This window comes from Patagioenas fasciata, unplaced genomic scaffold, assembly GCF_037038585.1.
Source record: "Patagioenas fasciata isolate bPatFas1 unplaced genomic scaffold, bPatFas1.hap1 Unplaced_260, whole genome shotgun sequence".
Classification (NCBI taxonomy): domain Eukaryota; kingdom Metazoa; phylum Chordata; class Aves; order Columbiformes; family Columbidae; genus Patagioenas; species Patagioenas fasciata.
This window is the reverse complement of record NW_027288689.1, coordinates 1-15,292: the sequence shown is the minus strand read 5'-3', so window position 1 is coordinate 15,292 and position 15,292 is coordinate 1. Positions and strand designations below refer to the sequence as shown.

At 68.9% G+C, this 15,292-nt stretch overlaps 2 protein-coding genes across 2 annotated transcripts; both read left to right on the top strand.

The window, feature by feature from the left end:
* On the top strand, positions 1-5,398 carry LOC139826823 (uncharacterized). Its single transcript, XM_071803233.1, has 2 exons — positions 1-13; positions 1,808-5,398. The coding sequence occupies exon 2, from the start codon at positions 1,812-1,814 to the stop codon at positions 4,998-5,000; it is 3,189 nt and encodes a 1,062-aa protein (XP_071659334.1). The 5' UTR covers positions 1-13; positions 1,808-1,811; the 3' UTR covers positions 5,001-5,398.
* A 50-nt stretch (positions 5,399-5,448) lies between these two features.
* On the top strand, positions 5,449-14,978 carry LOC139826819 (glutamate receptor ionotropic, kainate 5-like; the record flags this gene model as incomplete). Its single annotated transcript, XM_071803229.1, has 9 exons — positions 5,449-5,456; positions 6,161-6,322; positions 9,567-9,691; positions 10,151-10,210; positions 10,277-10,482; positions 10,958-11,009; positions 11,452-11,549; positions 12,936-13,101; positions 14,740-14,978. Coding segments are annotated over exons 1-9 (1,116 nt in total), but the record flags the coding sequence as incomplete, so codon positions are not given.
* Between the last annotated feature and the right edge of the window lie 314 nt (positions 14,979-15,292).

The window sequence follows — 15,292 nt, the reverse complement described above, 5'->3', positions numbered from 1 at the left end:
AGAGAAACGGGAGGTGAGGGGGTGCCGGGGGGGTTTGGGGGGCCCGGGGGGGTTGGGGGGGGACCGGGGGCCGGGGGGGCTCGGGGGGCCCGGGGGGGGGCGGGATTTGGGGGGGGCTGAGGGGAAACGGGGCCTGGGGGGGGGGGGAAAGGGGTTTGAGGGGGTCCTGAGGAGCTAAAGTGGGGTTGGGGGGGGTAAAATGGGTTTGGGGGGGTCCTGGGGGGGTCAAAGGGCATTTGGTCCTGAGGGGGTCAAAGGGCACTTGGGGGGGTCCTGGGGGGGTAAAATGGGTTTGGGGGGGTCCTGAAGGGGGGGGTCAAAGGGCATTTGAGGGGGTAAAATGGGTTTGGGGGGGTCCTGAGGGGGTCAAAGGGCATTTGGGGGGGTCCTGGGGGGGTAAAATGGGTTTGGGGGGCTCCTGGGGGGGGTCAAAGCTCATTTGGGGGGGTCCTGATGGGCTTAGCCCCCCCCCCATTTCTTTATTTCCCCTCCCAAATTTTAACCCTCCCCCCCCATTTTTTGAACCCCCCCCATTTTAAACCCCTTCCTCATTTTTTACTCCCCCCAATATATTTGCCCCCCCCTTTTTATCCCTTATTTTTTGACCCCCTCTTGTTTTTAATCCCCCCCATTATTATTTAATCCCCCCCCATTATTTTTAATCCCCCCCCCATACTTTTAACCCCCCCATTTTTAAACACCCCCCTACTATTTTATTGCCCCTCCTATCTTCCCCCCCCCATTTACCCCCTCCCATTTATTCCCCCATCCCCATTTATTTCTGACCCCCTCTTTCCCCCCCACATTCTCTCAACCCCCCCCCATTATTTTCCCCCTTTATTTCTTGACCCCCCCCCGTTTATTTTTACCCCCCCGTTTATTTTTAACCCCCCTGTTCTTTGCCCCCTTCACTCTCCCACTCCCCCATTATTTCCCCTTACCCCCCCATTCCCCCCCTCTAACCCCCCCATTTCCCCCCCAACTTCTCTACCCCCCCTTTTAACCCCCCCTTTAAACTCCCCCCCCCTTTAAACTCCCCCCCCCTTTAAACTCCCCCCCCCTTTAAACTCCCCCCCTTTAAACTCCGCCCCCTTTAAACTCCGCCCCCTTTAAACTCCGCCCCCTTTAAACTCCCCCCCTTTAAACTCCCCCCCTTTAAACTCCCACCCCCTTTAAACTCCCACCCCCCTTTAAACTCCCCCCCCTTTAAACTCCCCCCCCTTTAAACTCCCCCCCTTAACTCCCCCCCCCTTTCTCCCACCCCCCCTTTCTCCCACCCCCCCCATTTCTTCACCCCCCCATTTCTCCCCACCCATTTCTTCCCCTCTCCCCCCCCACTCCCCCCCTCACCCCCCCACCCCCATTTCCCCCCCCATTTCTTCCCCCCTCCCCCTCTCCCCCCCCACTCCTCTCACCCCCCCACCCCCTCCTCTCACGCTCCTCCCCCCTCCTCTCACCCCCCCCTCCCCCGCCCCCCTCACCCACCCCTCCCCTCACCTCCTCTCACCCCCCCTCCCCCCTCCTCTCAACCCCCCCCATCCCCCTCTCCCCCCCCCACCGCCTCTCTCACCCCCCTCACTCCCCCCCCACCCCCTCCTTCTCTCCCCCCCTCACCCCACCCCCCCATCACCTCACCCTGCCCCCCCCAATTTCTTCCCCCTCCCCCCTCCTCTCACCCCCCCTCTCCCCCCCTCCTCTCCCCCACACCCCCTCCTCTCTCCCTCCCACCCCCTCCTCTCCCCGCTCCCCCCCACCCCCCCCCCATTTCCCCCCCACCCCTCTAACCCCGCTGTGTTCTCCCCCCCAGGGCCATGGCGACCCCCCCAGCGGGCGAGGAGACGCTGGTGCTGCTGGAGCACCGCTACGTCTGCTCCGAGTGCGGGCACCTGGCGGCGGCGCTGGGGGAGGCGCTGGCGCACCAGCAGCACCAGCACCCCCCCCCGCAGCACCCGCAGCACCCGCACCAGCTCGAGCTGCTGGGCGCCCCCCCGGACCCCCCCCAGTACCAATGCCTGGAGTGCGGGCAGCTCCTGGTGACGCCGGGACAGCTGCTGGAGCACCAGGAGCTGCACATCAAGCTGCTGGCGCAGGACCCGGAGCCGCTCGGCTCCGTCACCGCCAAACCCAGCGCCGCCATCCACTTCGAGTGCCCCGAGTGCCGCGCGCTCTTCGCCACCCAGGAGCTGTGGTTGAGCCACCGGCAAAGCCACCGTGCCCCCAACCCGGCTCCGGCGCCCACGGCCCGCGTGGACCTGGAGCACTCGTACCGCAAACCCGGCGAGGACGACGCCGACGCCGCCGACGCCGAAACGGTGCAGCTGCTGCTCTACGAGTGCGGCGAGTGCCGGCAGCTCTTCCAGAGCCCCAAGGACTTCCTGGAGCACCAGGCCGCGCACCTCACCCCCCCGCTCGTTAACGGCGGCGCTAACGAGCCCAACGCCGCCGCCGCGCCGCCGCCGCCCCCCGTCGAGCACCGCTGCCCCGAGTGCCAGCGCCTCCTGGGCGGCCCCCGCCAGCTCCGGCGCCACCTCCGCTGTCACCGCTTGGGCGCTTTCCAGTGTCCCCTGTGCAGCAAAGTCCTCCCGACGCCGCCGGCGCTGGAGCAGCACCTGGGCGGCCACAGCGCCGAGTCGCGCTTCCTGTGCCTGGATTGCGGCTCCGCCTTCGACACCGAATCCCTGCTGCTGGCGCACCGGCGCACGCACTCCCCGAACCCCCTGCACCGCTGCCCCTGCGGCAAAGCCTTCGCCAACATGACCAAATTCCTCTACCACCGCCGCACCCACGGCGCCGCCAAACCCAGCGCCGAACCCCCGCCGCCGCCACCCCCGGAGCCCAAAGCGGCCGCGCCGCGCCCGCCGGAGCCCAACCACCGCTGCGGCGCCTGCGGCAAAGCCTTCGGCAAAGCGGCGCAGCTGGCGCGGCACCAGCGCTTCGTGCACCGCCTGGAGCGGCGCCACGAGTGCGCCGAGTGCGGCAAGATGTTCAAGAAGAAGTCGCACCTGCGCAACCACGCGCTCACGCACACGGGCGAGCGCCCCTTCGCCTGCCCGGACTGCGCCAAAACCTTCAACTCGCAGGCCAACCTCCTGCGGCACCGCCTGACGCACACGGGCGAGCGGCCCTACGAGTGCCAGCTGTGCCACAAGCGCTTCACCCAATCCTCCACGCTGCGCCAACACTTCTTCGTGCACTCGCGCCGCTACCCCTACAAGTGCCAGGAGTGCGGCGTCCGCTTCCACCGGCCCTACCGCCTGCTCATGCACCGCTACCACCACACCGGCGAGTACCCCTACAAGTGCGCCGATTGCGGGCGCTCCTTCCTGCTCCGGCGCCTGCTGGATGTGCACCGCCTGGCCCACGCCGGCCGGGAGCCGCAGGTCTGCGCCGGCTGCGGCGCCGCCTTCGCCAGCGCGGCGCAGCTGCGGGAGCACCGCTGTCCCCGTGGTGGCGGCGGCGCCCGGCGCTTCGAGTGCCCGGTTTGCGGCAAGAAAGCGGGGTCAGCCGCGCGGCTGCGGGCGCACGAGCGGCTCCACGCAGCGCCCGGCGCGGCGCCGGAGCCGCCGCGCTCTCCGGCGCCGGCGCCGCCGCGGCGCCCGCCTTGCGCCAAGAGCTTTGAGTGCGGGGAGTGCAAGAAGCTGTTCAGCACCGAGACGTCGCTGTCGGTTCACCGGCGCATCCACACCGGCGAGCGGCCCTACCCCTGCCCCGAGTGCGGCAAAGCCTTCCGGCAATCCACGCACCTCAAGGACCACCGGCGCCTGCACACGGGCGAGCGCCCCTTCCGCTGCGGCGACTGCGGCAAAGCCTTCGCCATCGCCGTGCGCCTGGCCGAGCACCGGCGCATCCACACGGGCGAGCGGCCCTACCGCTGCGAGGGCTGCGGCAAAGCCTACCGCTCCTTCTCCAACCTCTGGAAGCACCGCAAGCTGCACCAGCAGCAGCCGCCGCGGGGACCCGCGGGCGCCGGAGCCGCCGCCGGGGCCGTTATCACCACCGGAGCCGCCGCCGGGGCCGTTATCAGCACCAGAGCCGCCGCCGGGGCCGTTATCAGCACCGGAGCCTCCGCCGGGGCCGTTATCAGCACCGGGGCCGTTAGCGGCACCGGAACCGCCGCCGGCTCCATCGTTGGTACCAGAAGCAGCTCTGACTCCGTTAGCGGCACCGAGGCCGTTATTGAGACCGTAAGCGGCGCCGGCGCCGTTATCAGCACCGCGACTGGCGCCGGCTCTGTTATCGACACCATAACCAGCGCCGGGACCATTATCGAGACCGTAACCGGCGCCGGCTCCATTATTGAGACCGTAACTGGCACCGGGGCTGTTATTGAGACCGTAACCAGCACCGGCTCCGTTATCAGCACCGGAACCAGCGCCGGCTCCGTTATCGGCACCATAACTGACGCCGGCTCCGTTATCGACACCGCAACCACCACTGGGTCCATTATCGAGACCATAACCGCCACCGGCTCCGTCATCGGCACCGGAACCGGCTCTGGCTCCGTTATCGGCGCCATAACTGGTAGCGGCTCCATTATCGGCGCTGTGACTGGTACCGGTTCCATTACTGACACCATAACTGGTGCTGGAACCGGCGCCGGCTCCATCATCAGCACCACAACCGGCTCCGGATGCGTTATTGGCGCTGGAACAGGCACCGGATCCGTTGTTGGCACCGGAACCGGATCCGTCGTTGACACTGGAACCGGAACCGGATCCATCATCGACACCGGAACCGGATCCATCATCGACACTGAAACCGGAACCGGATCCGTTATTGACACTGGAACCGGAACCGGATCTGTTATCGACACCGGAACCGGATCCGTCATCGAGACCGGAACCGGAGCCGGTGGCACCGTCACTGTCACCGTCACCGTCCCCGTGCCCGCCCCCCCCAGCCCCGGCGGGGACGTCGGCGCCGCTCTGGCCGTGGTGGAAACCATCGAGATTTACCCAGCGCCCCCCCCGGACCCCCAACAACCTGGGGGGCTGCAGTGACCCCCCGGGACACCCCCAAAGTGGGGACCCCCCCATCCCCCCCAGGACACCCCCGCTTTGGGGACCCCCCAATATCCCCCCCAGGACACCCCCAAAGTGGGGACCCCCCACCCCCCCCCCAGGACACCCCCAGTTTGGGGACCCCCTTGTGCCCCCCCCAGGTTTCCCACCCTCATTTTGGGGACACCCCCTACCCCCCCCATTTTGGGGGGGACAAAACCCAATGTCCCCCCCATCCCCACCCCCCCCGAGTCTCCCCGCACCCCCTGATTTTTGGGGGGGGGAGCAGCCGCATTTGGGGGGTTGTTGCCCCCGCCCCCCCCCCCATCCCATTCTCCCCCCCCCATTGTGGGGGGGCTGTTAATGAATTCCTGATGCAATTAAAAGAGAGAAAACGACCCAAAGTGTCTTTATTGGGGGGGAGGGGAATGGGTGGGGAGGGCACTTAATGGGGGGGTAAGAGGGTGGTTAATTGGGGTGGGGGTAATTACCCTATTAGGGTGTTAATTACCTTATGAAGGTGTTAATTGCCTTGGGGGGGGCGGTGTCTGAGTTTTGCTGTGGGTGGGGCTGAGCCCTGCACCCTCTGCAAGCCCCGCCCCATTCAATAAACCCCGCCCATTTGTCCCACCCCACCCGTTAACCCCGCCCCCTCCCAAGCCCCGCCCTCCAATGGACCCAATGGCCACGTCCCCTCCTGCTAAGCCCGCCCCTTTTCCAGCCCCCGCTCCTTCACTCAACCCTGGCCACGCCCCCTCCCGCTAGCCCCGCCCACACCCTCCACCATCCGATCAGCCCCTAGCCCCGCCCCTTTCCCAAGCCCCGCCTACACATCCTATCCCCTATTACCCATTTGGCCACGCCCCCATTGACCCCGCCCACCTCCACCCCATTCCCTTGCGGCCCCGCCCTCCAATTACCCCGGCCACGCCCCTCCTATTAACCCCACCCCTTCCGCCCCCCCCTCCCGCGCACCCCCCCCGGACGATCCCACGCGGGGGGGGGGGAGGTGCGCCCCCCCCCACCTTCAGCCCACCCGGGGGGGTCACGCATTGGGGGGGGGGGGTCCCACTGGGTGGGGGGGGCACACACCACCCCCCCCCCCCCATACCATCCCGGGGGGGCCCCCCCCCCCGTCCTTCCCGTCGCCGCCGTTGGAGCCGCGAGCAGCGCGAACCGGGGGGGCCCGGGCCCTGCCCCCCCCGCCCCCCCCGCTGCCGCCGCCGCCGCCGCCTTCACCGGGCGGAGGAGCCGCGGCCCGGCCCCCCCCATCCCCCCCATCCCCCCCCCCGGCCGGGGGGGCTGCGGCGGCCGCGCAGCGAGTGAGTGACGGGGGGGGGGACGGGAACGGGAGCGGGGGGGGAACGGGAACGGGGGGGGAACGGGAACGGGAGCGGGGGGGGAACGGGAACGGGAGCGGGGGGGGAACGGGAACGGGAACGGGGGGGGAACGGGAACGGGAGCGGGGGGGGAACGGGAACGGGAGCGGGGGGGGGAACGGGAACGGGAGCGGGGGGGGAACGGGAACGGGAGCGGGGGGGGAACGGGAACGGGAACGGGGGGGGAACGGGAACGGGGGGGGAACGGGAACGGGAGCGGTGGGGGGAACGGGAGCGGGGGGGGAACGGCAACGGGAACGGGGGGGGAACGGGAACGGGAGCGGGGGGGGAACGGGAACGGGGGGGGAACGGGAACGGGAACGGGGGGGAACGGGAACGGGGGGGGAACGGGAACGGGGGGGGAACGGGAACGGGGGGGAACGGGGAACGGGGAATGGGGTCCGGGGGATGAAGCGGGGGGGCCCAGCCCGGCCCCGCCGCAGCCCCCCCGGGGTGGGATCCGGGATCCGGGATCCGGCCCCATCCCCCGCACCCCATCCACCCCCGGGACCGGGATCCGGGATCCGGCCCCGGCCTCATCACCCGATTACCGGGATCCGGATCCATCCCCGGTTACCGGGATCCAGCCCCCGGTACCCCCATCCATCCCCGTTACCGGCCCCGGGATCCGCCCCCGGTTACCGGGATCCAGCCCCGGGATCCGGCCCCATCCCCGTTACCGGGATCCATCCCCGGCCCCATCCCCGGTTACTGGGATCCAGCACCGGGATCCAGCCCCATCCCCGTTACCGGGATCCATTCCTGGGTACCGGGATCCATCCCCGGTTACCGGATTGGGCCCCATCCCCGTTACCGGGATCCATTCCTGGGTACCGGGATCCATCCCCGGTTCCCGGGCTCCATTCCCGGCCCCATCCCCCGTTCCCGGTACCCGGATCCACCCCCGGTTCCCGGTATCGATCCCCGGTTCCCGATCCCGGTACCCGGATCCACCCCCGGTCCCGGTTCCCGATCCCCACCCCCGGTTCCCGTTCCCGATCCCGGTACCCGGATCCACCCCCGGTTCCCGGTATCGATCCCCGGTTCCCGGTACCCGGATCCACCCCCGGTCCCGGTTCCCGATCCCGAATCCCGGTTCCATCCCCACCCCCACCCCCCGGTACCGGCCCCGTTTCCCCTCCCCCACCCCCGGTACCGCTCCCCCCTCCCCCCCTCCCCCGGTTCCGGTGGCTCCGTCCGTCCCTCCCCCCCCCCAGCTTTGGGGGTCCCAGCTTTGGGGGGGAGGGGTTTTGGGGGTCCCTGGCGGGGGGAGGGGAAGGGTGGGTGGGGGAGGGGCCCCCCGTGGCCCCCCCGTGTTCCCCCCCCCCCGTTGCCCGGCAACAGCGGCCGCAGGAGCCCAATCCCGTTACCCGGCAACGGTTACCGGGGCAACCGCAGCCGTGGGGATGGGGGGGGGGGGGGCCCGAAACCCCCCCTGGGACCCCCTGGACCCCGAAACCCCCCCCAGGACCCCCGGGAACCCCCCCTGGGACCCCCCCGGGACCCCGAGACCCCTCCTGGGACCCCCGAGGACCTCGGGACCCCCCCATCGGGACCCCCCCATCAGGACCCTCGAACCCCCCCAGGACCCCCGGGACCCTCCATGGGACCCCCCGGGACCCCGAAACCCCCCCAGGACCCTCGGGACCCCCCCTGGGACCCCCCTGGACCCCGAGACCCCCATCAGGACCCCTGGGACCCCCCCTGGGACCCCCGGGATCCCGAAACCCCCCCCAGGACCCCTGGGACCCCCGGGGACATCGGGACCCCCCCATCAGGACCCTGGACCCCGAACCCCCCCCCAGGACCCCCGGGGACCCCGAAACCCCACCCGGGACCCTGGGGATTCCGAGACCCCCATCAGGACCCCTGGGACCACCCGGGGACCCCCCCGGGAAACCCTGAGACCCCGAAACCCCCCCCCAGGACCCCCGGGGACCCTGAAACCCCCCCCATGACCCCAAGACCCCCCCCAGGACCCCTGGGACCCCGAACCCCCACCCGGGACCCCCAGGGACCCCGAGACCCCCCGGGACCCCACAACCCCACCCAGAAGCCCCCACCCAGGACCCCTGGGACCCCCCCTGGGTCCCACCCTGGGACCCCCGGGGACCTCGGGACCCCCCCATCAGGACCCCTGGACCCCAAACCCCCATTGGGACCCCCGGGGACCCCAAAACCTCCCCGGGACCCCAAGACCCCACCCCAGGACCCCTGGGACCCCGAAACCCCACCCAGGACCCCCCGGGACCCCAAGACCCCCCCGGGACCCCTCCCACCCCGGGGACCCCAAAAAACCCCAGGACACCCCTGGGACCCCAGGGAAGGTCGGGGGGTCCCGGGGGGATTTGGGGAGTCCTGGGGAGCTTTGGGGGGTCCCGGAGGGGTTTGGGGGGTCCCAGGGGGGCTCGGGGGGGGGTTTGGGGGTCCGGGGGGGTTGGGGGGTACAGGGGGGGTTTGGGGGTCCCGGGAGGGGTTTGGGGGTCCTGGGGGAGGTTGTGGGGTACAGGGGGGGTTTGGGGGGCTCAGGGGGGTTTGGGGGTCCCGGGGGGGGTTTGGGGGACTCAGGGGAGTTTGGGGGTCCCGGGGGGGGGTTTGGGGGGCTCAGGGGGGCTTGGGGGTCCCGGGGGGGGTTTGGGGGGCTCAGAGGGGTCTGGGGGTCCCGGGGGGGGTTTGGGGGGCTCAGGGGGGTTTGGGGGTCCCGGGAGGGGTTTGGGGGTCCTGGGGGAGGTTGTGGGGTACAGGGGGGGTTGGGGGTCCCGGGGGGGGTTTGACGGGCTCAGGGGGGTTTGGGGGTCCCGGGGGGGGCTTGGGGGACTCAGGGGAGTTTGGGGGTCCCGGGGGGGGGTTTGGGGGTCCCGGGGGGGGTTTGGGGGTCTCAGGGGGGTTTGGGGGTCCCGGGAGGGGTTTGAGGGTCCTGGGGGAGGTTGTGGGGTACAGGGGGGGTTGGGGGACTCAGGGGGGTCTGGGGGTCCCGGGGGGGCTCAGGGGGTCCCGGGGGGGTCCCGGGGGGCTCAGGGTCCCTGTCGCTGTCCCCAGGCCGCCGTGTCCCCATGCGGAGGGGGGGACGATGCCGGGGGGTCAGGGGGGGTTTGGGGGGCTCAGGGGGGTTTGGGTGTCCCGGGGGGGTCCCGGGGGGGTCCCGGGGGGGTCCCGGGGGGCTCAGGGTCCCTGTCGCTGTCCCCAGGCCGCCGTGTCCCCATGCGGAGGGGGGGACGATGCCGCCGGCCCCCGCGCTGCTGCTGCTGTTGGTGCTGCTGGGGGGGGGGGTCGCCCCCCGGGAGCGGCCGGGACCCTCCCCACTGCGCATGGGTGAGGGGACATGGGGACATGGGGACATGGGGACATGGGGGGGGATGGGGGACATGGGGGGACATGGGGGGACATGGGGGGACATGGGGACATGGGGGGACATGGGGACATGGGGGGGTATGGGGGGACATGGGGACATGGGGGGGTCATGGGGGTGTCTGGGGGACATGGGGGGACATGGGGGGACATGGGGACATGGGGGGACATGGGGACATGGGGGGGTATGGGGGGACATGGGGACATGGGGGGGTCATGGGGGTGTCTGGGGGACATGGGGGGACATGGGGGGGTCGGGGGGGGTCAGTGACGTCATTGCCCCCCCAGCCACCATCCTGGACGAGGGGGGCCCGTGCGGGGGGGGGCAGCGGCTGGGGGGTCTGGGGGTCACAGGGGGACATGGGGGGGTCTGGGGGACATGGGGGGGTTATGGGGGGGTCGGTGACGTCATTGCCCCCCCAGCCGCCATCCTGGACGAGGGGGGCCCGTGCGGGGGGGGGCAGCGGCTGGGGGGGTCTGGGGGTCACAGGGGGACATGGGGGACATAGGGGGGTTATGGGGGGGTCAGTGACGTCATTGCCCCCCCAGCCGCCATCCTGGACGAGGGGGGCCCGTGCGGGGGGGGGCAGCGCCTGGCGCTGGCGCTGGCGCGGGAGCAGCTCAACGGGGTCCTGGGGGCGCTGGGGACCCCCCCCCGGCCCCGCCTGGAGGTGGAGGTGTTCGAGCTGGGGGGGGACAGCCAGTACGAGACCACCGACATCAGTGAGTTACACTGGTTAGACTGGTTAGACTGGGTTATACTGGTTATACTGGGTTATACTGGTTATACTGGTTATACTGGTTATACTGGTTATACTGGGATATACTGGTTATACTGGTTATACTGGGATATACTGGGATATACTGGTTATACTGGGGTGGGGGAGGTGGAGGTGTTCGAGCTGGGGGGGGACAGCCAGTACGAGACCACCGACATCAGTGAGTCAGACTGGTTATACTGGTTATACTGGTTATACTGGTTATACTGGGATATACTGGGATATACTGGTTATACTGGTTATACTGGTTATACTGGTTATACTGGGGTGGGGAGGTGGAGGTGTTCGAGCTGGGGGGGGACAGCCAGTACGAGACCACCGACATCAGTGAGTGTGCTGGGGATACTGGTTAGACTGGGATATACTGGTTATACTGGTTATACTGGTTATACTGGGATATACTGGTTATACTGGTTATACTGGTTATACTGGTTATACTGGGGTGGGGGAGGTGGAGGTGTTCGAGCTGGGGGGGGACAGCCAGTACGAGACCACCGACATCAGTGAGTGTACTGGGTTATACTGGTTATACTGGTTAGACTGGGTTATACTGGGTGTACTGGTTATAGTGGGGGTACTGGTTTATACTGGGGATACTGGTGATACTGGGGGTCACTGTGATGAACTGGGATGGACTGGGATGGATTGGGAGACACTGGGGGGCACTGGGGGGGTCAGTGGGGGGGTTACTGGTCCATACTGGTCTGTACTGGTCCATACTGGTCTGTACTGGTCCATACTGGTCTGTACTGGTCCATACTGGTCTGTACTGGTCCCAGTGTGCCAGATCCTGCCCAAGGGGGTGCTCTCCGTCCTGGGCCACTGGGATGGACTGGGATGGATTGGGGGGCACTGGGGGGTCAGTGGGGGGGTTACTGGTGCATACTGGTCTGTACTGGTGCATACTGGTCTGTACTGGTCCATACTGGTCTGTACTGGTCCCAGTGTGCCAGATCCTGCCCAAGGGGGTGCTCTCCGTCCTGGGCCCGGCCGCCAGCCCGGCCGCTGCCGCCACCGTCAGCCACATCTGCGGGGACAAGGAGGTGAGGGACCCCAAAACCCCCCCCCGGGGACCCCAAAACCCCCCCCGGGGACCCCAAAACCCCCCCTGGGGACCCCAAAACCCCCCAGACCCCCCCAAACCCCCTGAACCCCCTGGGACCCCCCCAAACCCCCTCAATTCCCTGGGAACCCCCCAGACCCCCTGGGAACCCCTGAACCCCCCGGGGACCCCAAAACCCCCCAGACCCCCCCAAACCCCCTGAACCCCCTGGGAACCCCTGAACCCCCCCTGGGACCCCCGAACAGGGACCCCGGGGACCCCTGAACCCCCTGGGACCCCCTTAAACACCCCAGGACCCCCAGACTGAGACCGGGGACCCCTGAACCCCCTGGGACCCCAAACCCCCTGAATCCCCCAGGACCCCCTGAACCCCCTGGGAACCCCAAATCCCTACCCAGGAACCCCCTGGACACCCCCAGACCCTCCTGGGACCCCCCCTGACTCCCCCTGACCCCTCTGACCCCCATGACCCCGTGACCCCCATGACCCCCCCTGACCCCCCATACCCCCCATGTCCCCCCATGACCCCCGTGACCTCCATGCCCCCCATGCCCCCCCTGACCTCCCGTGCCCCCCAGACCCCACACATCAAGGTGGGCCCTGAGGACCCCCCTGACCCCCATGCCCCCCATGCACCCCATGCCCCCCTGACCCCCCGTGACCCCCGTGCCCCCCAGATCCTGCACATCAAGGTGGGCCCCGAGGACCCCCCATAACCCCCCATGACCCCCCATGACCCCCCATGCCCCCCCTGACCCCCCATGACCCCCCATAGCCCCCCATAACCCCCTGACCCCCCATGCCCCCCTGACCCCCTGTGACCCCCGTGCCCCCCAGATCCCGCACATCAAGGTGGGCCCCGAGGACCCCCCTGACCCCCCATGACCCCCCATGCCCCCCATGACCCCCCCTGACCCCCCGTGACCCCTGTGCCCCCCAGATCCCGCACATCAAGGTGGGCCCCGAGGACCCCCCTGACCCCCATGCCCCCCATGTCCCCCTCTGACCCCCCCTGACCCCCCGTGCCCCCCAGACCCCGCACATCAAGGTGGGCCCCGAGGACCCCCCTGACCCCCCCTGACCCCCCCTGACCCCCCCTGACCCCCCATGACCCCTGACCCCCTATGACCCCCCAGATCCCGCACATCAAGGTGGGTCCCGAGGACCCCCCCTGACCCCCATGCCCCCCATGCCCCCCTGACCCCCCATGCCCCCCATGCCCCCCCATGCCCCCCATGTCCCCCCCTGACCCCCCGTGACCCCCGTGCCCCCCAGATCCCGCACATCAAGGTGGGCCCCGAGGACCCCCCTGACCCCCCATGACCCCCCATGCCCCCCATGACCCCTGACCCCCCGTGCCCCCCAGATCCCGCACATCAAGGTGGGCCCCGAGGACGCCCCCCGCCCCCCCCTGCTCCGTTTCGCCGCCCTCAGCCTCTTCCCCAGCAACGAGGACGTGAGCGGCGCCGTGGGGGGGCTCCTGCGCAGCCTGCACAGCCCCCCCGCCTCCCTCATCTGCGCGCAGCCCGAATGTGGGTCCGGGGGGGTCACTGGGGGGGTTACATGGGGTTATGGGGGGGTCCTGGGGGGTATTGGGGGTCATTAGGGGGGGTTATGGGGGTGCTTGGGGGGGTTATTGGGGGTCATTGGGGGGTTATTGGGGTCCTGGGGGGGTCCTGGGGGGTTATTGGGGGTCATTGGGGGGGTTACTTGGGGTTATGGGGGGGTCCTGGGGGGTATTTGGGGTCCTTGGGGGGGTTATTGGGGGTCGTTGGGGAGGTTACATGGGGTTATGGGGGGGTCCTGGGGGGTATTGGGGGTCATTGGGGGGGTTACATGGGGTTATGGGGGGGTCCTGGGGGGTTATTCGGGGTCATTAGGGGGGGTTATGGGGGGGTTATGGGGGTCCTTGGGGGGGTTATTGGGGGTTATGGGGGGGTTACATGGGGTTATGGGGGGGTCCTGGGGGGGTATTTGGGGTCATTGGGGTGGTTATGGGGGTCCTGGGAGGGTCCTGGGGGGGTTATTTGGGGTCATTAGGGGGGGTTATGGGGGGGTTATGGGGGTCCTTGGGGGGGTTATTGGGGGTTATGGGGGGGTTACATGGGGTTATGGGGGGTCCTGGGGGGGTATTGGGGGGTTATGGGGGGTTATGGGGGGGTCCTAGGGGGGTATTGGGGGTCATTGGGGGGGTATTGGGGGGGTTATGGGGGTCCTTGGGGGGGTTATTGGGGGTTATGGGGGGGTTACATGGGGTTATGGGGGGGTCCTAGGGGGGGTATTGGGGGTTATTGGGGGGGTTACATGGGGTTATGGGGGGGTCCTGGGGGGTATTGGGGGTCATTGGGGGGGTTACATGGGGTTATGGGGGGGTCCTGGGGGGGTATTGGGGGTCATTAGGGGGGGTTATGTGGGGGTCCTGGGGGGGTATTGGGGTTATTGGGGGGGTTACATGGGGTTATGGGGGGGTCCTGGGGGGTATTGGGGGTCATTGGGGGGGTTACATGGGGTTATGGGGGGGTCCTGGGGGGTTATTTGGGGTCATTGGGGGGGTTATTGGGGTCCTGGGGGGGTATTGGGGGGGTATTGGGGGTCATTGTGGGGGTTATGGGGGGGTTATGGGGGTCCTGGGGGGGTTATTGGGGGTCATTAGGGGGGGTATTGGGGGGTTATGGGGGTCCTGGGGGGGTATTGGGGGGGTTAGGGGGGTCCTGGGGGGGTTATTGGGGGTCATGGGGGGGGTATTGGGGGTTATAGGGGAGGTATTAGGGGTTATGGGGGGGGGTATTGGGAGTCCTGGGGGGTTTATGGGGATCCTGGGGGGTATTGGGGGTTATGGGGGGATATGGGGGGTTATGACCCCATTGTCCCAATGTCCCCATCGCCCCCAATGTCCCCATCGCCCCCAATGTCCCCATCGCCCCCATTGTCCCCATCGCCCCCATCGCCCCCAATGTCCCCATCGCCCCCAATGTCCCCATCGCCCCCATTGTCCCCATCGCCCCCATCACCCCCAATGTCCCCAATGTCCCCATCGCCCCCAATGTCCCCATCGCCCCCATTGTCCCCAATGTCCCAATCGCCCCCAATGTCCCCATCGCCCCCAATGTCCCCATCGCCCCCATCACCCCCATTGTCCCCAATGTCCCCATCGCCCCCAATGTCCCCAGGCCTCCTGCGGCTGGAGGAGCTGGTGCGGGGGTTCCTGATCTCGCGGGAGACGCTGTCGGTTCGGGTGCTGGAGGGGGCTCAGGACCCCACCCCCCTGCTCAAGGAGATCCGCGACGACAAGGTCCCCGTCATCGTCATCGACGCCAACGCCTCGGTGGCGCGGCTGGTGCTCAGCAAGGTGTGGGGCTGGGGGCTTGGGGGGCTGGGGGTTGTGGGGCTGGGGGTCGTGGGGCTCGAGGTTTGGGGAGCTGGGGGCTGGGGGGGTGGGAGTTATGGGGGTGGGGGCTTGAGGGGATGGGGACTTGTGGGGCTGGGGGTTGGAGCTGTGGGGGTGGGGGTTGTGGGGCTGGGGGCTTGGGGGGCTGTGGGGCTGGGGGACTTGGGGACTTGGGTGGCTGGGGACTTGGGGGCTGGGGACTTGGGGGTCTTGCCCCATAGGGCTGGGGGGCTGGGGGTTGGGGGACTTGGGGGACTGAGATCTATGGGACTGTGGGGTGGGGGTTGTGGGGTTGGGGACTTGGGGGGCTGGGGGCTTGGGGGTTTCACCCCATA